Source organism: Grampus griseus (assembly GCF_964374135.1).
Source record: "Grampus griseus genome assembly, chromosome: 14".
Taxonomy (NCBI): Eukaryota; Metazoa; Chordata; class Mammalia; order Artiodactyla; family Delphinidae; genus Grampus; species Grampus griseus.
The window spans coordinates 6,313,673-6,339,478 of NC_139008.1; the positions used below are offsets into that span (position 1 = coordinate 6,313,673).

At 40.1% G+C, this 25,806-nt stretch overlaps 1 protein-coding gene across 1 annotated transcript in view; it reads left to right on the top strand.

Annotated features, from left to right (window-relative positions):
- Positions 1 to 25,806, top strand: part of LOC309832235 (uncharacterized protein) — an 85,366-nt gene that overhangs the window by 55,593 nt on the left and 3,967 nt on the right. The window contains exons 16-26 of the mRNA XM_082669860.1: positions 408 to 505; positions 1,031 to 1,124; positions 3,051 to 3,103; positions 5,719 to 5,818; positions 9,963 to 10,076; positions 10,323 to 10,411; positions 11,508 to 11,656; positions 14,521 to 14,648; positions 15,749 to 15,815; positions 21,323 to 21,483; positions 24,128 to 24,354. Of these exons, the coding sequence (XP_082525986.1) occupies positions 408 to 505; positions 1,031 to 1,124; positions 3,051 to 3,103; positions 5,719 to 5,818; positions 9,963 to 10,076; positions 10,323 to 10,411; positions 11,508 to 11,656; positions 14,521 to 14,648; positions 15,749 to 15,815; positions 21,323 to 21,483; positions 24,128 to 24,354 (1,280 nt within the window). The remainder of the gene's footprint in view (positions 1 to 407; positions 506 to 1,030; positions 1,125 to 3,050; positions 3,104 to 5,718; positions 5,819 to 9,962; positions 10,077 to 10,322; positions 10,412 to 11,507; positions 11,657 to 14,520; positions 14,649 to 15,748; positions 15,816 to 21,322; positions 21,484 to 24,127; positions 24,355 to 25,806) is intronic.

Consider the following 25,806-nt stretch of genomic DNA (forward strand, 5'->3'; position numbering starts at 1 on the left):
GGGTAAAGATCTGTAGACCTAGCTTGTTGGAAGAATTTCAGGTATTTTAAAGTGTGGACAGTTATGGGGACAAGGGTAGTTTAGAGGAGATATGGTCAGTGGCTTTATGTGAGTTTCTGTAATAGTTGGGCTTACTGATAACACTGATTGAGTTGATATTGAATTGTCACAGATACCAACTCAAGGGACGTCGAACTGGAGTGTCCCTGATGCTTTGCCAACCATCAAGGCAGGGAGGGCTCATGCAGGTGGAGCACAGGTGGCCCTTCTACTGGCTGCAGCTCCAGCTCCACCCCCTTCCCAGAACATAAACCTTCCAGCCTCACTGAATCTCCACTGGCCAGGAAGGGAAACTCCACACTCAAAGGCCTGCAAAGAATAGCACACACAGCTGAAAGGAAACTCAGAGGAGGGAAACTCAGAGGAAAGTGGCCATGGACCCAATCTCAAGCTTTTCCACGGAAACCTGGGTTCTCCTGGCTACCATCCTCGTGCTTCTCTATATGTGAGTAACTGTCCAGGCTTGTCTCCTCTGTGATCTTGGACTTGGGGTGCTAATCAGGTCTCCCTTTCCTTGTCTGTTTTGAAGATCCAAGTTAATGGACCAGAAGTTGCTAAAGCTTTGGGTACTACCAAAAAAAAACCTTTTCCCCTTTCTACCTAGAATGAGAATCTCCAAATCATGGAAGAGTCAAGTAACTAATAAACATGATTAATTCCCTGGAAGATTCCTGCCTCAACTTCTCAGGAACACTCAAATTGGAAACATTTATCAAGTATTCATTCTAGGATTGGGACGGTGAAGACTTCAGCTGCTTTTATCTAATCATCATTACTTTTTGTGGGTCTCACAGTGCAGGTGGGAAAGGAGGTGATGAGTGGATGTAATATCACTTTTGGAATCACTGTTATTAGTTATCACCTACATGTTACCTCCCTAGGTTGACTGTCCAGTTCTGAGTCAGTGACTGGCCAGCTCCAGCACTTACTACACAATCCCTGTGACCTGGTTTCCTCTTTCACTTTATAGATATGGAACTTATTCACATGGACTTTTTAAGAAGCTGGGGATTCCTGGGCCAACACCTCTGCCTTATTTTGGAAATATTCTGTCCTACCAAAAGGTGCGTGATGTTTGAGCTCCAGCTTTGCTTCTTCTGGTTGCAAATCTCAGCTGAGTTCCATGATAAAATTTCCCCTTCTCAAGAGAAAGGTCTGAAGTTTCATGCTTTCCAGAAACGACACCATAGGCTCCACTCAGCACATGGCCAAGTTTACCCCATGGCTCCATTTTCAGCTGTTAGGAGCCTCAGGTTTTGCGGCCTCAGACAGCCCAGCTCTCTAGCTGATTCAGCACAGGACTTGATTTTCCATCTGGTGAGTATTGTGAAGAGGATTTTCTTTCTGCCAGGTGCAGATTCCCAGGAAGGCACCATCCCCTTAGTATTAGGAGAAAAGCATGAAGAGGGTGCCTGGTCGTGGCTTATTAAGCTGCCTACACTACAGTCAGACCTTCCTTTTGCTAGCATGTGCTGTGGGTACCCTTTTAAAAGAAATCCCTCCTGGATTGATTGGAAACTTCACTTTCTGAGGCAACCCTAGTACTCACCGTTGAGTAATTTGCACATACTTGAATTCCCTCAATAACCCCAGAAGTTATTTCCATGCTCTAATCCACCTCTTGTACCGGTGACTATTTTGGAGATTTGAGAGATGGAACAAGAACTTTCTGCTTTACTTCTGTGTCTTCAGAGGAGGCACCTCATGGATGAGTTTGAGCAGAGAGAGAGTATAACGGAGACTGGATAGTGGTTGTCTTCGACTTCAGATATTTAACTACTAAATGAACTGTGGGTTAAAAAACAAAAAAACAAGGCAGAATTACTTATGGAAAATCACTAGAAAGGACAGGATTTGGCAAAATTATTAAAATTTTAATTTAACTGAACAGAATGTACTAGGTGGCATATGGACTATGAATTCTGGCTGAGCCTTGATATTAATCCAGCTCTGATGCCTTGCCCAGGGCCTGGCCCCTGAAATGAAGGTCATGAGCTACGTCCATGTGTCCAGGGGGCAGAGCCTTGTGTGTAGGCTGCTCTCTGGCTCAGATTTCCTTTCCTGCAGACATAAGCCTTGTTTCTCAGATCCTGATTCTCCCAACTGAGGTCTTCATTGTCTCATTACTGCCTGTGAACTTCATGAACTGTTTTCTCTCTGAAAAAGCAATAATTTATTTTCCACCTTTCCCGGATGAACTCCTTAGTAGATGCACTCCGAGACCCACATTTCTGGGACTTTCTTTTGCATAGTTAAACCATCAAATATCACAGCAGAAAGTTAGCTACAGGAAGGTTTTTGTTGTTGTTTGTTTTTAAGTTACAGAAGTGAAAACTCAGGGCAAGTGTTTTAATTGCACTGTCCTTTGTCCTTTGTGTAGTTGTGGTATCTCCCCATCTTTTCCGTGCTGAGCTGGAAAACTAGAAGGCGATCTACTTTGTCATTCATTCATTCACTCACTCACTTTATCACTCACCACACGCCCTAGATGTTTTGTTTACTGCTAGACCCAAAGAAGTTACTGGCGCCTTAACTCCCTTATTCTGCTAGAATTCTAGAGGGGGCTCATGAGATAAATGAAAAGGCTGCTTAACTAGGAGATGCAAGTGTGTGTAGGAAACTCTTACCCTCAGCTTCAGTTTTCTCACTTGTCCCTGGAGGATTAACTCAGAGGGTTATGAGATTTTAGAGACAACACGGTGCTCAAGCAAAAACCCTCAGAAAGACAAGGAGTAATTAGTATTCATTGACAAGGGTAAGTGTTTAGTATCTACAATACTCAAAGAAAATTCGAGTGATTTTAAATTCTCCATTTCAAATATCTCCTCTATTTTGTCTTCTTTCCCCTAAGATGTCTCTGAAAAAGTGTTTCCTTGCATTTGCCAGTGGGAAATAGGAAGGCTGATACCATGCGATTCAAGTAATTTTTGTGCTAATTAGAGGTAAAGTTCAATACATTTAAACTAATAATCCAATTTTTTTTCTTGCAGGGTATTTGGGATTTTGACAATAAATGTTTTAAAAAGTATGGGAAAATGTGGGGGTGAGTATTCTGGAAACTTCCATTGTGTAGACTTGTTATGATGTGGCGACCCCTTGTGGTGTGGAGGACAGTCTCAGTCCAGAGCTTCCTAGGATGAAGTCATCTATCGTAAAGCTTTGGAGGCTTGTTCTACCAGGGATCCCAGATGTCACCAGGTGTCCAGGTCCACAGTCTGAGTCCGGCCTGGAGAGTCACAGGTCATCACTTTGCTCCAGACTTTGAGGCCCAGGGACTCCTAACATCACTTTATGCCCAGTACCTTGCTCTTCCCCCCTTCGCCATTTTTTCCTTCCTTGGGGCACCTTTAATTGCATAAAATGCATTATTCCAGAACATTCTAATATCTGCTCACAAATGTATGCTTTTATCGTCTCCCACATGATTCACTTTTAATTAAAAACCAAAACTCCTTTACCTAAATTTTGGATTTAATATGTCCTTTTCAAAGAAGGACTCGGGGGTATAGGTAACAAGAAAAGGAAACCATTTCTGCTCAGCTTTTTAAAAATTTCTCTGCACTTATGTAGTTTAGTTTGTTTTTTTTTAAGTCAAGACTTTTCAGTAGAAGTGTATACTGGTATTGCTTTAACTACTCTATTCCTCTGACTTTGAAGAGATGTGGGATATTTCTAACACATAGTGTTTCCGATGGGCTGAAGGACTTGATGATTTTGTAGAGTGGCCCCAGCTGATTGCAGTGGCTGGTCCCTTTTGCAGCTGCTGGAGGTTTGGTGCGAGCAGCAGGAGAGGTGTAACGTGGTGACTATTTGCCAAAAGCAAGTGGGAGAAAGTTCTTCCTCTCTGTACCTCTTCATCTTCTCTCATCAAGTTCTCAGAAACCATAGGGCTCTGCTGAGTTGCCATGGCCCCAAAAGGCAACGTGATTGCGTGGAAAAACACGTAGCACTGGATTGCCACTGGACCAGCTCCAAATGCCCCTCCAACATTTAGTACTTTTGAGCTCTGGATGGAGTCACTCTTTCATAGTAGATCCCAGTTCTCTTTTTAGAAAATGTTTCTCATGTTTAGGTGTAAATAAGAACCACCTGGGAGGGCTTGTTAAAAATTAAGCCTTGGGCCCCACCCGCCAGCAACACTGAACCTGGAGGATCTGGGATGGGGCCCAAGAATCTGAATTTTAACTCAGAGTGTAAGAAATACTAAGGCTGGAGTGACATCATGAGTATAAAGGGTCACCCCAAACCACTATCCCTTCTCCACCCAGGTGTTTTTGAAAAAACATGATGGGAAGAAGGGAAATCATCCAAGAAATATGGTCAGTCAGATGAAAAAGCAGATTAAGTGCCTCCTCAATCCCTTCCGTCACTGCTTCAACACTAAATGCACACGACACTCACTTAAACCCTCTCAGTTTTAGTTCTCATCCATTTTTATATGTGATCACAAAACCAACTGAAATTCCTGTGTGAAGTCAGAGGAATAATAGGTAACATGCAGAAAACCTTCCATTGTGTTCTAGCCATCGCAAACGATTGATAGAGGAAACAAAATGCCGGAAGACAGTGTGATTAACTTAGAGTCAACCTCATGCCAGTGGCCCATTCCCATGAACGGGCATCCTGACAGTCAGGAGATCAGGCCAAATTGGGATGTGTCACATCTGAGGAGTCGGCTTTGTGTGGTACATGTGTCAAAAGTGGACCTGCCTAGCTGCTGATGGATGTCAGTCACCAACATGGAGCCCTAGGCCCTCTTGGAACCCATGTCGAAGAATAAATATAAATAGTGAAAAGAAAATATTTTAAAAATGAATTTATACATGTTCCTCTGAATTACTTGATTCTCTCAGTCCTTTTGTTTCAAATCCTTGATGCTCCCAAGGATATCTCCTTGTTATTTAAAATATGATTTCCTTTAAAAAAGTATAAAGTAAGCGTATTTTTGAAAATAGAGCAAAGAAACCTTTCATAATCCTACTTTCACTTTTGAGCATTCTTGATCTTCTTCCATTTGCAGACACATTGTACATATTTATGATCAGTGTGTCTACAAGTTTCAGCTATTACATCATTGCATTTTTCATGCTTTTGATATATCTTCAAAAATGACAGAATGGGTGGACTCTCCGTAATTAATTATTTTTTTGTTTCAAGTTAATTAACTTGCCTTCAATTATTTACTAAGCTAACTTATGTTTTGATATGAAATATTTTAAAGCCCTAAGAATTATGAAGTTGGTATAGGAAATACCCATACACACACCACCTAGACCTAACCCATGTTTTTTTTTTTTTTTTTTTTTTTTTTTTTTTTTGCGGTACGCGGGCCTCTCACTGTTGTGGCCTCTCCCGTTGCAGAGTACAGGCTCCGGACGCGCAGGCTCAGCGGCCATGGCTCACGGGCCCAGCCGCTCTGCGGCATGTGGGATCTTCCCGGATCGGGGCATGAACCTGTGTCCCCTGCATTGGCAGGCGGACTCTCAACCACTGCGCCACCAGGGAAGCCCCCTAACCCATGTTTTAATGTTATTTCTAACCATGATCTCTAGTAGTAGGGATTATGTAACATCTAGTTGAAAATCTGGACTTCTGGTTGTGGCTCCAGCTGCAGAAACTGGCTCATTAAGTTTAATCAGCTCTGTTTTCCCTACACAGGTTTTTTGATGGTCGACAGCCCGTGTTGGCTATCACAGATCTAGACATGATCAAAACAGTGCTAGTGAAAGAATGTTATTCTGTCTTCACAAACCGGCGGGTAGGCATGCATTTTAAATTTTTAATTATTAAATTTTCATTTTGAAATAATTATAAATTCACAGCATGTTCTCAAAAGAAAAAAATACATGTTATATACCCTCGTCATGTTTCTCCCAATGATATCTTGAAAAATTATAGTACAGTATCAAAGCAGGAAATTGACATTGATTCTATCCACAGAGCTTATTCAGTTTTAATCAGTTTTTTGTGCACTCATTTTTGCGTGTGTGTTGCTGTATGAAAATTTATCATGTATTTAGGTTTGTGTAACTACCTCCATCAATATACAGAACTGTTCCATCACCATAACGCCCCCTCCTACTATTCTTTTATAGTCACCGTGAGTACCTTGTCTTTTCCTCTTATCAGGGTCTTTAGCACAGCAAAATTTTTTTTTTTTAATTTTGATGAGGCCAGTTTTGTCAATTTTTTCTTTTATGGGTTGTACCTTTGATGTCAAGTCTGAAACCTCTACCTAGTCCTAGGTTCCAAAGTTTTTCTCCCTTATTCCTCTAAACAGTATATAGTATTATGTTTTACATTTAAGTCTATGATCTTTTTTTTTTTTTTTTTTTGCAGTACGCGGGCCTCTCACTGTTGTGGCCTCTCCCGTTGCGGAGCACAGGCTCCGGACGCGCAGGCTCAGCAGCCATGGCTCACAGGCCCAGCCACTCCATGGCATGTGGGATCCTCCCAGACTGGCGCATGAACCCATGTCCCCTGCATCGGCAGGCGGACTCTCAACCACTGCGCCACCAGGGAAGCCCAAGTCTATGATCCATTTTGTGTTGATTTTTGTATAACATGTGAGCTTAGGTCATAGTTCTTTTGTTTTTGGGGTTTTTTTTGGTTTTTTTTTTTTGCCTGTAAATGTCTGCGTTGTTCCTCCACCATTTGTGGAAAGACTCCTTCCTTCATTAAATAGCTTTTGCACCATTGTCAAAAATCATTAGGGCCTATTTCTGTGGGTCTATTTCTTACTCTCTGTTCAGTTCATTGATCTACGTATCTATCCCTCCCCCAGTACCACACAATCTTGATGACTGTAGTTGCACAGTAAGTCTTAGCAAGTAGACTATCCCTCCCACTTAATTTTTTTCAGAATTGTTTTAACTATTTTAGGTCCTTTGCCTTTCCCTACAAATTTAGGGTAAGCTAATCTATGTTTGCAAAATACTTGCTGAGGTTTTGATAAGAATTGAATTAACCCTTACATCAACTTGGGGAAAATCTATATTTTTACTAGGTCACATGTTTGAATCTATGAACGTAGTATTGTTTCTCAATTTATTTAGGCTTTCTTTGATCATTTCACAGCAGTCTGTAGTATTCAGCATAGAGATTTCATACATGTTTTGTTTTATTTACACCTAAATTATTTCATTTTCTTTAGAGTGATTGTAACTGGTACTGTGTTTTTAATGTGCTGTCACATATTCATTGTTATCATATAGAAATGGGGTTGAGTTTTGTGTGTTGATCTTATATGCTACTAACTCGCTCAGGTCATTTATTAGTTCTAGAGGTTTCCCTATTATTTCCTTGAGAACTTCTATACTGACAATTATGTCAACTGAAAATAGCAACACTTTTTTCTTTTCCAATCGGTATGCCTTTCATTTATTTTTCTTGTCTTGCTGCACTAGCTAGAACTTACTGCACTAGTTCAAACTTTTTATAATGTAGGAAAAGAATGGTGCATTTTTCCTGAGCTTTCACCACCTAAAATTTTTTATTGGTTTATTTTGGGCAAAAGAATTGTATATACTCAAGGTGTACTCAACATGGTGCTTTGATATATGTATATGTTGTGAAATGATTACCACAAACTAATTAACACATACATCCCCCCTCATGATTACCTTTTGTGTGTGAGTGGTATGAACGTTTGAGATCTACTCTTTCAGTAAATTTCAAGTGTGCATTACAGTATTATTAACTAGAGTCACCATACTGTAAATTAGGTCTCCATTTATTCACCTGATAACTGAAAATTTGTACCCTTTGATCGATATCTTCTCCCCCTCCCCCATCCCATCTCCCACTAGCCTCTGATAAGCACCATTCTTCTCTATGTTACTATCAGTTTGAATTTTTTTGTTTTTTTTAGATTCCATATATAAGTGAGATCATGTGATATTTATTCTTCTGTGTCTGGCTTAATTCACTTAGTGTGTTGTCCTCAAGGTTCATCCATGTTTTAGCAAATGGCAGGATTTTCTTTTTTCAAGCTGAATAACTTTCCATTATATATATAATTATTCACACACACACAAACACGCACACATTTCTTTATCCATTCATCTGTTCATCTGCATTTAAAGGGATTGTAGGTCAGACTTACTGTTGCCATTTTCTTAATCCAGGTGTTTCATAGATTCTTTGTTTCTTCTTTTTCTCTTCTTCTTGTCTCCTTTATTATTTCATGATTTTTTTATAGTGGTATCTTTGATTCCTTCTTCTTTATCTCTTTATCAACTATAGGTTTTACTTACTGGTTAGTGAAGCTTACAGAAAACATCTTATACATACATATAACAGCCTATTTATTCTCATTCAAAAGCTGAATGTTTTTACTCTCCCTCCCCTACTTATTTTATGTTTTTGATGTCATAGTTTATAGTTGATCCTTGAACAGTGTTGGGGTTAGGGGTGCTAACCTTCCCTGTAGTCAATTTGCATATAACTTATAGTCCGTCCTCTGTTATGTGGTTCCTTTGTATTTGAGGTTCCTCCGTCCGTGGTTTCATATCCACAGATTCAACCAATCATGGATCATGTAGTACTGTAGTATTTACTATTGAAAAAAATGCACCTGTAAGTGGACCTGCATAGTTCAAACCTGAATTGATTAAGGGTGAATTGTACATCTTTTTATATTGTGTATCTATTAACAAATTATTTTAGCTATACTTTTTAAAAACTCTTTTGTCTTTTAACATTTACCCTAGAGTCATAAGTGACTTGCACACCACCATTACAATATTACTGTATTCTGAATTTGACTATATATTTACATTTACTAGTGAGTTTTATTATTTCATATGATTTCATGTTACTAGTTAGTGTTCTGTCTTTTCAGCTTGAAGACCTTCCTTGTAAGGCTGTTCTAGTAGTGACAAATTCTTTCTGCTTTTGTTTGTCTAAAAATTTCTTTATTCCTCCCTCATTTCTGAAGGATCCCTTTTTTAGGAAAAGTATTCTTGGTTGGTTATTTTTTCATTAAATGTTTTATATATTTTAACAATGAACTCATTTGGGCCTGGGATATTTTATGGAGAAATTTTAAGTTAGTACTTCAATTTATTTACTTGATCTTTGCAAAGTACTGACTTTTTTTTTTTTTTTGCTATAGTTTTTTTGTTTTGTTTTGTTTTGCTTTGTTTTTGGCATATGCCCTTTATCAAGTAGAGGAAGTTTCCCTCTCCTCCTAGTTGATGAGTTTTCATCATGAATGGGTGTTGGAAATATCCGTTTTAAAACAAAATTTTATTTTGGAAGAATGTGGAAATTTCCAAGCAGCTTGGTTTGATAGCCAGTCCCAAGTTGAGATAGAGAATTACCTTTTTTCCTTCTTATCCTGGGCAAAAAATATAGGGGAAAATGTTTTTTGTGTAATTGCATTATTTCTTCAGACTAGCAAATAGATTCCTAATCTTTCAAGTGCTAAGCACTGTTTTTAGAAACAATCACCATATCAAGACATCCCTTTTTCCACTTGCTCAGGCTTTAGATATATGTAAAGACAGAACTTGTCTGAGTCAACATACACTTTGCCAAGGCTATCTGGCTATCTGTCACCAATACCCTTGTACTTTGCACAGCCCAGGAGGATGAACTAGGTCTTATGCCTGTCTGTTCCTCTGGAAGAACAGTTCTCCTACTATGTGGGTCATTTCATTTAAAAGGAGATTGGCATATAAAGTCTGGAAATGATGTCTGGTGGCTGGATGTCTCCTTGACCCTCACAGGAAGCTATGCATTTGGGATAAATATTTATTGAGCATCTAGCATAGGGCCTGCTTCCAAGTAGACAGTCACTAAATATTTGTTGAATAATTGGTGCACATTGAACACAATTTCCAAAAATGTCGAGACTTTCAAAACTTATGTAGGGTAAAATGTGTTTTTTTCAACTCTAGACGTTTGGTCCAGTGGGAGTTATGAAAAATGCCATCTCACTGGCTGAGGATGAACAATGGAAGAAAATACGATCATTGCTGTGTCCAACCTTCACCAGTGGAAAGCTCAAGCAGGTAAGAAAAGAAGAGGACTTTCAATTAGAAACTTAAAGAATAAGGTAGGAAATAAAATCACAGTCCTTTTCCAGGGAGGAGGCTACTAAATTTGAGCTTCCTAAAATAGCCTTTTATCTTCACCTCCTAGAAGAGACATTATGAGAGTCCTTATCAAATGTCACTTCTCCATTCATGGGAAAGTCAGGTCCTTCTAGGACTTGAGTCTCCACATTTAACCTCGGGTGGTGTTTATTTTGTGTCTAGATGTTCCCCATCATTAGCATGTATGGAGATGTGTTGGTGAGGAACCTGAGAAAGGAAGCAGAGAAAGGCAAGCCCATCACCGTGAAAGAGTAAGTAGGGGTGAGGCTGCTGGTACCTGAGCTCCACTGAGACCCTCCAGCTGCCTGCCAGGGAGCCAGATTCCCACTGCTGAGTTACGGTAGTGACCAGACAGAAGTAGGTATGTGGTGGTACAACTCCCAAAGGCCCATCCCAGAAAGAGAGGTGGCTCACCAAAAAAAAAGCAGGACAGCCAGGAGAGAAGGAAGAAACGTGACTGCACCCATCTTGAGTGTGGATGGCATGGAATGGTGGCAGGGAAGAGACTTGGTACATACTGGTAGGCAGTGGGTGACGTACAATCATCACAATATGGAACTCGGAACAACTTAGATCTCTTCACAATCTGGCTGAGGACACCTGCAAATACTGAATGTTAAATCTTGCCACCACTCCCCTTTCTGTCAGTCCAAAAAGTCAGAAGGCCTCATACAGGCTATGGGTAGGATGACCATAGAATTGATCATTTTTACTCTTTACCTTTTACAGAAATGAGTCTGCCCTCAGGTCAACCACAGACCACTGGAGTTGAGGAAGTGTGGGTCTTTCAGGGTCCTTAGCAGGGGTGTAAGACAGTGAGGGATGATGTTCCTGGCAACTCAGAACAGGGTGCTACTGTTCTGTAATTCACTGAAGAGGAATCAGCTCTGAGCACAGGTTCTGTGGTGAGGCAAGATCCAGATCAGCGTCCCCTTTCTTGACTCCCCCAGGACGAGTTAATTTTACACCCTTGGTTCTGCTCAGACACAGTCCTTATACACCTATTATTGCCTGTAGTCAAAACACACTACTGTACTTTGTCTGATTATGGGTGTCTATCCCTCTATGACTGAGCTCCTTGAGTTTGTGGGGGGACGTCTAACTTGCCTTAGTGTCCCCAGCCCTCCTGGCACAGGGCCAGCTGCATCACTGGCACCTCAGACACACCTCATGTGTGAGTGATAGTAGCATAGACTCTGCCATGGACCAACAGGTGGTTCTGAAAGAGTGTGGCTCTCTACCTGCCTTGTCTGGGCATCTGATTTCACATGCACTTCTTGTTATATGTGTTGGGTAAGGAGAGTAAAGAGGTGTTGATTTTAGTTGTTCCTATCTTTCTCTACGCAGCTTCTTTGGGGCCTACAGCATGGATGTGATTACTGGCACAGCATTTGGAGTGAACATCGATTCCCTCAGCAACCCACAAGATCCCTTTGTGGAATATACTAAGAAGCTCTTGAGATTTGATTTCCTTGATCCACTCCTTATCTTTTCAAGTATGTGGACCACTATATTTCTTTTTCTTTCCTTCGTTCGTTCCTTCCTTCCTTCCTCCCTTCCATCTCTTTCTTCCTTTTATAGATATCTATATTGAGATATAATTTATATACCATGTAATTCACCCACTTAAAATGTACAATGCAATAATATTTAGAACCTAAGTGTCTGTTGACATATGGATGAAGAAAGCGTGGTAGGTATATGTACGTGCATGTGGGTGTGTGTGCACACGTGCAGTGGAGTTCTAGTAAGCCATCAAAAGGAAGGAGATCCTGCCATTTGCATAATGTGGATATACCTTGAAGGTATTACGATAAGTGAAATAAGTCAGACAGAGAAAGACAAATACTTAAATGCTAAATCAAAAAGAAGAAAATCAAACTCATAGAAGAACTATTTCATAGTTTTGATTTACCAGAAGTGGGGTTGGGTGGTGGGGGAAGTGAATGAAGGTGGTCAAAAGGTACAAACTTTGAGTTATAACATAAATAAATACTGGTGGTGTGATGTGCAATGTGACTACAGTTAAAACTGCTATATGATATATTTGGATGCTGCGAGGTCATAGAGCTTTGCTTATTGCACCTTTGTGGTATAAGTTTTGAAATCAGGAAGTACGAGTCCTGCAACTTATTTCCTTTTTTTTTTTTTCCCCAATATTGGTTTGGCTCTTCTGGGCCCCTTGAAATTCCGTATGAATTTTAAATTCAGCTTGTAAATGTCTACAAGGAAGCCAGCTAGGATTCTGACAGGGAATGTGTTAAATCTGTAGATTTGCTATCTTGACAATGTTAAGTCAAGATAGCAAATGTTAAATATTAAATCCTGATACATGAACATGGGATGTTTTTCATTTACTTCGATCTTTATTCCAACAATGTTGTGGTTTTCAGAGCAGAAATTTTGCACTTTTTTGTTAACTTATTCCTAAATATTCTATTTTTTACTTTATTATAAATGGAGTTATTTTCTTAATTTCACTTTTGGATTACTTATTGCAAGGTATAGAAATACAATTGATTTTTGTGTATTGGTCTTGTATCCTGAAACCCTGCTGAACTTGTTAATTAGTTCTAATAAGTTTTTAGTGGAGTCTTTATAATTTTCTATATACAAGATTATGTTATCTTATGATAGAGATCGTTTACATCTTCATTTCCTATATGGATACGTTTTATTTCTTTTTCTTCCCTAATTCTCCTGGCTAGGACCTCTAGTACAATGTCGAGAAGAAGTGGTGAGAGAAGCTTCCTTGTCTTGCTCTTAAACTTAGAGGAAATCATCCAGTCTTTGACGATTAAGTATTGCGTTATATGTGGGTTTTTGTAGATGGCCTTCATCAGGTTGAGGAAATTCCCTTCTGTTCCTTTTTGCTGAGTGTTATTATCACAGGAGGGTGTTGGATTTTGTCAGTTGCTTTTATTGTATATTTAGATGGTCATATGGTTTTGTTCTTTATGCTATTGAAACTGTGTATTACACAACCTTGCATTCCTTGAATTAAACCCCCCTTTGTTGTGGTGTATACCTCTTTTTATATTTTGCTGGATTCATTTGTTGAGGATTTGTGCATCCATGTTCATAAGATATGTTGGTCTGTAGTTTCCTTTTCCTATGCTATCTTTGCCTGGTTTTTGTATCAGATTAATACTGGCCATATAGAATGAGTTTGAAAGTGTTTCATCCTCTTCTATTTTTCAGAAGAGTTTGTGAAAAATTGTTGTAATCCTTCTTTAAATATTTGGTAATATTCCCCATTGAAACCATGTGGACCTGAGCTTTTCTTTGTCAAATTGTTGTTTTTCTCTTGATTACTAACTAAAACTTTGTACTTCTTACAGGTCTATTCAGATTGTCTATTTTTTTTTTTTGCATCTGTTTCTGTATCCATTTTATCTAAGTTATCGTATTTATTGGCATAGAGTTGTTTATGGTGTCCTTTATAGTCCTTCTCATTTGTTTAATGTGAGTGGTAGTCTCCCTTCTTTAGTTTCGACACGGGCAATTTGTCTTTTGTCTTTTTCTCTTGGTCAATCTAGCGAAAAAGTTCTTTTAAAAGAATCAACATTTTGTTTCATTGATTTTCCTTTATTGTTTTTTTATTCTCTAGTTCATTAGTTTCGGCTCTCATCTTTATTATTTTCTTCCTTCTGTTTGCTTTAGTTTTTGTTTGCTCCTCTTTTTTCAGAATGTTAAGGTGGAAAATTATTAGGTTATTGATAGGAAATTTTTGTTCTTTTAAAATGTAGGTAAATAAAGCCATACATTTCTCTCTGAGCACTCCCTTTGCAACATTCCATCGGTTTTGGTATGTCTTGACTTCATTTTTATTCACTTCAAAGTAATTCCTGATTGCCCTTTTGATTTCTTCTGCAACCCATTGGTTATTTAGGAGTGTATTGTTTAATTTCCACACATTTGTGAGTTTCCCAATTTTCTTTCTATTATTGATTTCAAATTACATTCCATTATGGTTGAAAGACATACACTGTATTAAATCTATCCCATTATTTTTTTGAACACCATGATTAATTGAAGTAGCAGACTATGGTCTGTTTTATCCAAAGAAACTGTAGTTCAGTAGATAAAAGTCAATGAAGTCCAAAATGTAATCCTGTTCCTCTGGTCGTGTGAAAGATAGAGGGAGGACCACTGATCTCACTACTATAGTGATGACCCCTATATGTGGACTTGCCCTTGCTCAGGCCTTGGCTTGGAAGTCTGAGCAAAGGTCATAGAGGGACTGATCCTGATTGAGAACCCTGGTGTCTCTTACTCTCTGATTGGTAGTGCAAATTATAATTGCTCCAGGTAAATTTTGCATTTTTACTCTGCTTTCCTTTTATCTTTTCCCTTACAGCACTTTTTCCGTTCCTTCGTCCAGTCTTTGAAATATTAAATCTCTCTGTGTTTCCAAAAAATGCTGTGAATTTTATCACAAAATCTATAAAAAGGATGAAAGAAAGTCGCCTCAAAGATAAAGAAACGGTAAAATCTGGTGGTGGTGACATGAGGGTGTTCACCTTTTGGTAATTTATTGAGCTGTATACACACGACTTATGCACATCTCAGCATTTTTAAAGGTAGGTAGAGAACTACAGATTTTAGAGTAGAAGAGTTCTAAACTTTGGGGGTAAATAAATATGTAATTTACCTTTGGGGGTAAGTTCTTTGGGGAAGAAGATAAGAAAATGAGTCAGAGAGAAATGTTTAAGTTTAAAATAGGTGTGCCAATTAGTATATCACTGCATAAATACTGTTGAGTTAAGACTTTACCATTTCCCTTCAATAAATTGTCAAAGGATAAAAATTACTGTTTATAAGTGATTTTACTCATATTTCACCAAATATTAGATTGGCAAAGAATCACTTCAAATCCGATCCTCCTATTTTATAGATTTTCCAATGGAATGCCCCATCAGGCACCTGGCGGAGTGTAGTCTGTGTTAAATTTGAGCCCTCTCATAGGCTGGAGTGGGCAGGGGTCTTCTGCTGGCAATGAGGCTGCAAGCTGGTTAAGCCAGCTTTGCCTCATGAGGCCTGGAGGCCAGCACAAGGATGTCTGCAGGTCAGGGGGATAGGGCTGGGTATCCCAGGAAAGCACTGAAAGCCGTGTAGCAGTCTGGAAGGATGGGGCTCTTGAAGGTGCTTCTACACAAGCTGCCAGTGAACTCTGCAAATGTCTGGGTATTAAGTTATGTGGCTGTTCCTTAAGAATTAAAGCTGGAGGGAAAAAAAGATTGAGGTTTTTTCTTCTTGCTCTCCTGAGCAAACAGGTATGACAGGAGAGAGAGCAGGTAACTCTTTGGTTAAGAAGCTGTTTCAAAAACCAGAGAAACCAAAGATCAGAGAGAGTGAGGACCAAAAAGCAGATGGACATGATGGCTGGGTTTCTCTCAGGGAAACATCATGATCTCCAAGATTTGTAGGTGGATGTTTTGGTCACTGAGGACTTAGTCAGTACTCGTCAGCCTTCTGCTCTTTAAGGGGTCGTATTCTCAGGGAAGAGGTGTGAAATATGCACTCCTGATTTATTTCTGTCTTCACAAGTAACTTTCTGCCATTGACATTTCTCTTTCTGCTTCTAGCACCGAGTGGATCTTCTTCAGCTGATGATTAACTCTCAGAATTCCAAAGATGTGGACACCCGTAAAGGTAACCAGGGAGAGCTTACGAGGGGCCACTGTGGGGAGGTGCAGAGCTAGGGTGTGGTTCTAAAAATGTGCAGGAAGTTTTCCAGGCAGCTGGAGATTTTTGCCAAATTGAAGGAAGACACGTGGTCAGACAGAAATGGTAGCCAGAGGTACTTTCTAGAAGTACGCAGGCACAACCTTGTTCAGAGCTCGAAGGGCAAGTGTAACAAGGATGTCATGCCCATCAGTCAGTCATGGTCTGTGGATCACCTACAGCCGAACCTCTGGGGAGCTTGTTTCCAATGTCAATTCTCAGGCTCCTCTGGACCCAGTGAGTCGGAACCTCTGCCTGGAAATTTGCGTCAAGGCTTCATCCCATCAGGAGGAACATTGCCTCAGTGTTGATGACCTTAACTTGGAACACTTGGTTAAAGTTGTGTTCACTAGCTTAGTCTACTGTAAAGTTCAGTTTTTTCCTTTGTCATTAACAAGCAGCTGGTGGGAGAAACCTTTGAGACTGGAAATATAGTGTTCCTCTTCAAATTGTCACCCACTAGTTTTACCATCCATGGATGGTTTTTGACTGAAAACTTCATTACTGTGATGTTTGCAAAATGAATTTGTAATTTCATCATTCTTCTGTATTTATCAGTTGATGTTCTATTTTAAGGGAGAGCTTTCCATTCTCCCCCATCATTTATTTATTTATCTATATCAGTACGTTCTCATGTGTAATTTACTCTCATATCATTTTTTTAACATCTTTATTGGAGTATAATTGCTTTACAATGGTGTGTTAGTTTCTGCTTTATAACAAAGTGAATCAGTTATACATATACATATGTTCCCATATTTCTTCCCTCTTGCATCTCCCTCCCTCCCACCCTCCCTATCCCACCCCTCTAGGTAGACACAAAGCACCGAGCTGATCTCCCTGTGCTATGCGGCTGCTTCCCACTAGCTATCTATTTTATGTTTGGTAGTGTATATATGTCCATGCCACTTTCTTACTTCGTCCCAGCTTACCCTTCCCCCTCCCCATATCCTCAAGTCCATTCTCTAGTAGGTCTGTGTCTTTATTCCCATCTTGCCCCTAGGCTCTTCATGAGCTTTTTTTTTTTCTTTCCTTAGATTCCATATATATGTGTTAGCATACGGTATTTGTTTTTCTCTTCCTGACTTACTTCACTCTGTATGACAGACTCTAGGTCCATCCACCTCACTACAAATAACTCAATTTCATTTCTTTTTATGGCTGAGTAATACTCCATTGTATATATGTGCCACATCTTCTTTATCCATTCATCTGTCGATGGACACTTAGGTTGCTTCCATGTCCTGGCTATTGTAAATAGGGCTACAATGAACATTGTGGTACATGACTCTTTTTGAATTATGGTTTTCTCAAGGTATATGCCCAGTAGTGGGATTGCTGGGTCATATGGTAGTTCTATTTTTAATTTTTTAAGGAACCTCCATACTGTTCTCCATAGTGGCTGTATCAATTTACATTGCCACCAACAGTGCAAGAGTGTTCCCTTTTCCCCACACCCTCTCCAGCATTTATTGTTTGTAGATTTTTTGATGATGGCCATTCTGACCAGTGTGAGATGATATCTCATTGTAGTTTTGATTTGCATTTCTCTAATGATTAATGATGTTGAGCATTCTTTCATGTGTTTGTTGGCAATCTATATATCTTCTTTGGAGAAATGTCTATTTAGGTCTTCTGCCCATTTTTGGATTGGGTTGTTTGTTTTTTTGACATTGAGCTGCATGAGCTGCTTGTAAATTTTGGAGATTAATCCTTTGTCAGTTGCTTCATTTGCAAATATTTTCTCCCATTCTGAGGGTTGTCTTTTGGTCTTGTTTATGGTTTCCTTTGCTGTGCAAAAGCTTTGAAGTTTCATTAGGTCCCATTTGTTTATTTTTGTTTTTATTTCCATTTCTCTAGGAGGTGGGTCAAAAAGGATCTTGCTGTGATTGATGTCATAGAGTGTTCTGCCTATGTTTTCCTCTAAGAGTTTGATAGTGTCTGGCCTTACATTTAGGTCTTTAATCCATTTTGAGTTTATTTTTGTGTATAGTGTTAGGGAGTGTTCTAATGTCATACTTTTACATGTACCTGTACAGTTTTCCCAGCACCACTTATTGAAGAGGCTGTCTTTTCTCCATTGTATATCCTTGCCTCCTTTGTCATAGATTAGTTGACCATAGGTGCGTGGGTTTATCTCTGGGCTTTCTATCCTGTTCCATTGATCTATATTCCTGTTTTTGTGCCAGTACCATACTGTCTTGATTACTGTAGCTTTGTAGTATAGTCTGAAGTCAGGGAGCCTGATTCTTCCAGCTCCGTTTTTTGTTCTCAAGATTGCTTTGGCTATTCGGGGTCTTTTGTGTTTCCATACAAATTGTGAAATTTTTTGTTCTAGTTCTGTGAAAAATGCCATTGGTAGTTTGATAGGGATTGCATTAAATCTGTAGATTGCTTTGGGTAGTAGAGTCATTTTCACAATGTTGAGTCTTCCAATCCAAGAACATGATATATCTCTCCATCTATTTGTATCATCTTTAATTTCTTTCATCAGTGTCTTATAATTTTCTGCATACAGGTTTTTTGTCTCCTTAGGTAGGTTTATTCCTAGATATTTTATTCTTTTTGTTGCAATGGTAAATCGGAGTGTTTTCTTAATTTCACTTTCAGATCTTTCATCATTAGTTTATTCTCATATCATTTTTAACTTTGATTCTAAAATTCTCTCAAGTTTGCCCACTGGATCCCTTTTAAGTAGGCTCCTGTATCCTGTTTTATTTATTTTTTTATTCTTAAATCGTTTTTTTTCCACTAGACTATTCTTAGAGCAGTTTGGTTCACAGCAAAATTGAGGGGAAAGTACAGAGATTTCAAACATACATCCTCCCCCCACCTACACACAGCCTCTTCCACTATCAAAAGATCACATCAAAGTACAATTGTTACAGTCAATGAACCTACACTGACATATTATTACCACCAAAAGTCCATAGTTTACATTAGTGTTCATTCTTGGTATTGTCCTTTTTATGGGTTTTGACAAATGTACAATGACGTGTATCCACCATTATAGTATATAGAGTATAATTTTCTGAGAACTTCCTCGCTTTCTTTTTTTTTATTGGAATATAGTTGCTTTACAATATTGTGTTAGTTTCTGCTGTACAATGAAGTGAATCAGCTATATGTATACATATATCCCCTCCCTCTTGGATGTCCTTCCCATCCCCCACCATCCCGCCCAACTAGGTCATCACAGAGCACCAAGCTGAGCTCCCTGTGCTATACTGCAGGGTCCCGCTAGCTATCTATTTTACATATGGTAGTGTATTTATGTCAAACCTAATCTCCCAATTTGTCCCACCCTCCCCTTTCCCCCTGTGTCCACATGTCCATTCTCTACATCTGTGTCTCTATTCTGATGCAGGACATTCCAGGTATCTATTCTGTTTCCCTTAACTAGTCCTGAAAGGAGCTCTGGTTTCCTTTAGTGAGAAAGTGTATTTAGAAATCAAAACCTGGGATCTAGGAGTGTTCATTTCTACTATGGTTTCTTTGTTTCTACATCCTTTCGGTGGCAAAGATAAGACCATCAAACATATCATCAAATATATTTACACAAGACTGATGAACATAAGTATTTCTTTTTTTTGTTTGCTTGGTTTTTTAAATTTATTTTATTTATTTATTTTTGGCTGCGTTGGGTCTTTGTCGTTGCGCCTGGGCTTTCTCTAGTTGTAGCGAACGGGGCCTACTCTTCATTGCGGTGCACGGGCTTCTCACTGCGGTGGCTTCTCTTGTTGTGGAGCACGGGGTCTAGGTGCACAGGCTTCAGTAGTTGTGGCACGGGCTCAGTAGTTGTGGCACATGGACTTAGTTGCTCTGCGGCATGTGGGATCTTCCTGGACCAGGGCTCGAACCCATGTCCCCTGCATTGGCAGGTGGACTCTTAACCACTGTGCCACCAGGGGAGCCCCAAGTATTTCTATATCTACTCATAACCAGTGATGTAAACAGAACGTCTCTTTAAAACAAGAATGCCCTCGTTTTTAGTTTATTTCCATGATATGAATACTCACACTTGGTTAATTTCAAGATACCAATGGTTTGACAACCATCTCACAATATTGTTAGATTTTTACAGATTGATTCTTGAGAGAGGGATGAGATGACTCTAGCACACCACTATAAATATATCCACAACTATGTCCCTGTCTATCTATCTGTCTATCTATCTATCTACTTATCTATCTGACATCTATCTAACTACGTGGTCCAATACAAATTTCCATAGGAAATATTCTATATCTGCACTGTTCAATACAGTAATCACTAGACATGTGGCTATTGAACATATGGGTAATGCCACAGAAGAACTAAATGTTAAATTGTACTTAATTTTAATCAATTAAAATTTAAATTAAATAGCCACATATTAGACAGTACAGCTCTAAACTTTTAGTATCCTAGGGTTTATGCTAACTGGGGGCAAAGAATTTGATAGTTGAATTTACCCACAACTGCTTCACAGAAATCATCATGGGGAAATCAGAACTCTGTAGATCTTTCTTCCACACATTTTGTATTGTTTTAGTTGTGAATTACATGATTGGGCAGGTACCATGTTGATCTGAGTGTTCTAAGTATCTAGTATAGTCCCATCAAATAGATTGGAGCCTGACCATGCTTGGATTTTCTCAGGAGAAAATAAAAATGGAGACCAATTTGTAATCACAAGGGCTGTTTGCTGAGCACAAGGGAGAGCAAAGAGAGGGGGCTTGTACTGAGGAAGATGACATTCAGGTCATGATTGAATAAGCATTGCTAATTCCACTCCCTGGGTCCTATTTTTCTATATTGTATGCTGGCCAATGCCCTTCTAAGGACACATTCTTTCTTCTGCTATTTTAATGCCATTGATTAGACTAGGATCAATCAGCACTCTTCTAGCTTTTTTTTTTTCCTGTAGTTTCTGTATATCTGTGATCATCCATTTGAAGACTTGTGCCCCAAGTCTTCTATTAATTTTCCCTACAGTACAGCCTTAGTATTGCAAACTTTCTCAAAAAAATTCATGTTATACTTTAGCTAGAATAATATAATTTTTTAAAGGAAAAACATGGCTACCCCATACTGTTTATAGCTAAAGTGCATTTAGGATTCTCCAAGGGGCATACTGATAATGCTGTGCGTGTTAGACAGAAATGCTATGTCTTGAAATTACTCAGCTGTGTTGGTGGAGACTGTGGCATAACCAGGAGCAGAGGGCCAAGTATAGTACAGACCTTGAGGAAAAAGTGGATTAAGAAAAGTTTTGCCTGTTTCTGGCTCTGTAAAACAGACATGAGAGTGCAAACCACTCCCAGTTTTGCTCTGAATTGCTTTTCCATTTTTTTCCCTAGGGATTTGGGAGTCTCATTGGGATTTCTCATCCTCTAACCTGTGATGTTTTATATTGACATGCTTTACCTACAATGTCTCTCCTCCCCTTTTAGCTCTGTCTGACCCAGAAATGGTGGCCCAAGGTATTATCTTTATTTTTGGTGGCTATGAGCCCACTGCTGAGGCTCTCTCCTTCCTTTTCTATGAATTGGCCACTCACCCTGACATCCAGCAGAAGCTGCAGGAAGAGATTGACGCAGCTCTCCCCAGTAAGGTGAGTGATGATACCTGCAGAGGGAGGGGGAAAGTGAAGCCTTAGCACGAATGTCTCCTTGCCACTTCTCAGGAGATTTTTGCAAAAAGCATAAGTATCAAAGTTTTCACTTGTGCTATTTAGGAAAGACCTCAAGAGTCAAGCACAAAGGGGGAAAACGTAGATAATGCGTACTACTGACAGAAATATAAGTGGTTTGAAACAAGTGCTGGTCCTGGCATATCAGTTATCACAATAATGCCACATAAAGATCACAAAACCTCGGGGCTTCCCTGGTGGCGCAGTGGTTGAGAGTCCGCCTGCCAAGGCAGGGGACTTGGGTTCATGCCCCGGTCCGGGAAGATCCCACATACCGCGGAGCGGCTGGGCCCGTGAGCCACGGCCGCTGAGTCTGCGCGTCTGGAGCCTGTGCTCCGCAATAGGAGAGGCCCGCGTACCACAAAAAAAAAATAAAATAAATCACAAAACCTCAGTGGCATCTAACAGTAAGCATCTATTGCTCTAGTGCCCACATAGTTATCTGCTGATATTGGCTGGACTTGCTTGGTTCTGGCTCTTGGCTGATCTAGGCTGGCCTTGTCTAAGCTGGCTAGGCTGACTCAACTCCACACTTGCTTCTCCTGCCTCTCAATCTCCACGTGTCTACTTCTCAAGGCAATGGTAGATGGCAAGAACCAAAAATCCAATCATATGGGTGATTTTCAAACCTCTCCTAGCATCACACTTAGCCAGATTTCCACTGGTGTAAAGCAAACCACCTGGCCAACCCCAGAGTCAGGATGGGAGGGAACCACAAAGGTAGGTGGCAAAGGGCATGGACCCAGGAAGGGCTGGAGAACTGGGACCATTAATTCAGTCTACCGCCCTGGGTACACTGCAGACTAGGAGGGGCCTCGTAACAACAAAGGGCTTAAAGTAGGAAACAGAGGACGTGAGTTTGAGTCCTGGCTGTGGTTTTGGACAAATTTTATCACCTTTCAGGGTCCTGGGTCCTTCAAATATAAGGTAAGGATAGATTGTAGTGCCTAACTAAATTAGAGACGATCTGTCTTCTCTGGTAAACCACATATTGCAATTCTTTTCATTGTAGTAAGATGGTCACCAGGCAAGAGAGAATTGCTAAAGCATTGTCTTCTTCCTCTTTTATAATAATACAATGACAAGGACAGTATTGGCCAACATTTGCTTTTTTACTATATGTGTCTGTTCTAGATGCTATTTATAAACGAATTTAATCTTCATAAAATTCTGTATAAGTCAGGAGAGGCTAAGTTATGCCTCAGTAGCAGATGAGCCCTCAAATCTCAGAGCTTTCATAGCAGAGGTTTACTTCTAACCCACATCTACATGACCAACATGGATTGTTAGTGGAGGATGGGAGAGGGCAGCTCTGCTCCACAGCGTTACTCGGGGGTACAGGCTAAGAGGCTCCACCTTCCTGTAGCTGCCTTATCTGGAACATGAGGACTTCCTGCTGTCTGGGGAATAAGGGACTCGAGCGTTGCTCACTGGCTTTTCAAATGATTTGTCCCCGAACTGACATAATCGCCTCCGTTCACAGCCCATTGGCAAAGCTGGTTTCCTGTAACTTCAAGTGGGCTGGGAAATACAGGGACTACGTGGATACTGGGTGAGCAGTGAGTGTGTCTGCCACACAAGCCTATGAAGTGTCAACTCTAATTATCTCCATGTAACGTTTCAGAAACCTGAGCGACAGAGAGATGAAGTACTTTCACATACTAGTCGTGTACCTAGTGGTGAAAACGCCAACCTATGTGCCAGGGTGTCTGTCTCCTGAGCCAACTCTTACCCTCTACAATGTTGCCCCTTAAATATAACCCCACGTGACAGCCACGTGTCACCCCCACTGGTCTCAGATCTCTGCCAAGAGTGGAATTCTTTGTGGTGTGAGGAGAGCTGGCCTCTGGGGCTGGAGTGGTTTGTTTAGACCTTCAGACCTTAACAGTCACCCCTGAAGGGACCATAGGAGACTGTTCCAGCAACAGAGGCTGTGGCTGAGGGTAGGGTTCTCATCCTCTTGTAACTTTCCCTGGATCTGAAATTGTGTTCCTTGTAGCACCCAATCTTGCTCTTTGTTTTTGTATTTGGTTTAGAAAGGAACTCGTTTCTCCCTAAATTATTTATAGAGTTTTAACATCATAAAGTATTTTCAGATTTTATAGGTATAGTCAAAAGAATGAGTAAACGAGATTTCTCAGGTAAAAATTTTATGTTGAGTAGAGGATTTGCACTTATACATTTCTTCCCTTGGTACAGATGTGTGGCCTCTCTTTTGAAAGGAAACAGTGACTTTGCACATTTCACTTGAGACTAAGGGTCATAGTCTATTGGTCATGTTTGTTCTCGTGAGAAAGAAAATACACTAGATGATAACGTGCGGGATTTCAGGCCCTGTTTAGGGGATTGTCCCAATGTTCTCGTATAGTCATAACCACTCCACACATCTCAGTGGGCCACTGAGCAGGTCAAACGACATGATAGATATTATAACATCTATAAATGTTAAGGTCCTTTACCAGTTGAAATTATTCTCTGGAGCTCCTACCATTTCAATAGGACTATTTAGACTGGGTTGAAGTTTGATCCCAATCTCAATTTATCAAAATCTATTTCTTTCTTCCAGGCACCTCCCACCTATGAGTCCCTGGAACAGATGGAATATCTTGACATGGTGTTGAATGAATCTCTCAGATTATTCCCACTTACTGCTAGACTTGAGAGAGTCTGTAAGAAAGATGTGGAAGTCCATGGGGTGTTGATTCCCAAAGGGACAGTGGTGATGGTGCCACTCTTCACTATTCACAGAGATCCGGAACACTGGCCAGAGCCTGAGGAGTTCCGTCCTGAAAGGTAGGAGAACCCAGGGAAGGGAACCCTCTCTGATCCAGAGTGGTTCCAGCATATTAGAAGCCTCTTACTGCAGGAGACAAATGAGCGATTGTACCATCATTTATTTGTGCCTCTTTTTATTGTTTGATGTTTTTTCTTAATATAAGAGTGATCATTGTGCGAATCAAATTTTACAAACTGTGGATTAGAAAAAAGAATTATAGCTGTCTACATTCCTAATACCTTAAGATAAGCCTCATTGATAATGTGATGTATGTCCGCATGGACATTTGTCTAGGCATATATAGATTTTTTAAACTAGAATGGTAGTATATTTAATTTGGTTTTGAACTGCTTACTTGATTTCACAGTAAACTATAAACAACATTCTATGTGAATTTGTGTGTGTATCTATCTATCTAGCTATCTCTATATATATATAATTATATAAGTGATTATATGCATATGCCGTAATTTACATAACCACTATCTTATTTTAGGTGTATAGGCCTTTTATTTCCTTTAAGTTTTTCTGTCCCTTCTCCTTAGCTCTTTGAATTCATCACTAATGTTCCCACATTTCCATTTCTTTAAACACTGGCTACATTTTCTCTAGCATTATTGTGAGAGTGCAGGCTGGGGACCTAGAGGTCTCATCCCTGATGGTTCAGGCAGCCTCACTGAGGACCGAGGTGCACACAGGTGCCCTGGTTCTGTCTGTGGCTGCACACCTGGACCAGTCCCTTCTACCTCAGCACTTGGTGACCTTCCAAAGAGAAGTCCTCTGCTCTCTAGATGTCTGAGATTTCCTCCTTGGAGGGGTTGAGCATCCTCTTTGGGAATTCAGAGTCAAGGTCTGGCTTTGGTACAGATTGGACTCTGGAAAGAGTGGATGCTTTCCCACTTATTGTACAGTGAGCAAAATTTGAGATGAATATTTTAGGGCACTAGCTGGGATCTAGACTTTTATGAGCCCCTGACTATAAGCTCCCTGATGGCAAGGACTTTATCTCGTTCGCCCTAGTGTCCTGAGTGCCAGCATCACCTCTACACATAGCACTTCTTGAAACAGGAAGTTGGAGTGGACCAAGTCCTCTGTTTTCTGGCCCAGGGAACCTCTGTGTTTCCCTGAAGCTCAGTAACTCCCTCTCCTGCAGCTTCACGAGCCTAAGACCAGAGACCACTCACCGTTATTTCTTTTTTGCTGTTGTTCATTTTGGTTCACTTTATTTATTTTTTATTGGCGTATAGTTGCTTTACAATGTTGTGTTAGTTTCTGCTGTACAGCAAAGTGAATCAGCTGTATGTATACCTATATCCCCTCCCTCTTGGACCTCCCTCCCCCCCATCCCACCCATCTAGGTCATCACAGAGCACAGAGCTGAGCTCCCTGTGCTATACCGCAGGTTGCCACTAGCTATCTGTTTTACACATGGTAGTGTATTTATGTCAATCCTCATCTCCCAGTTCGTT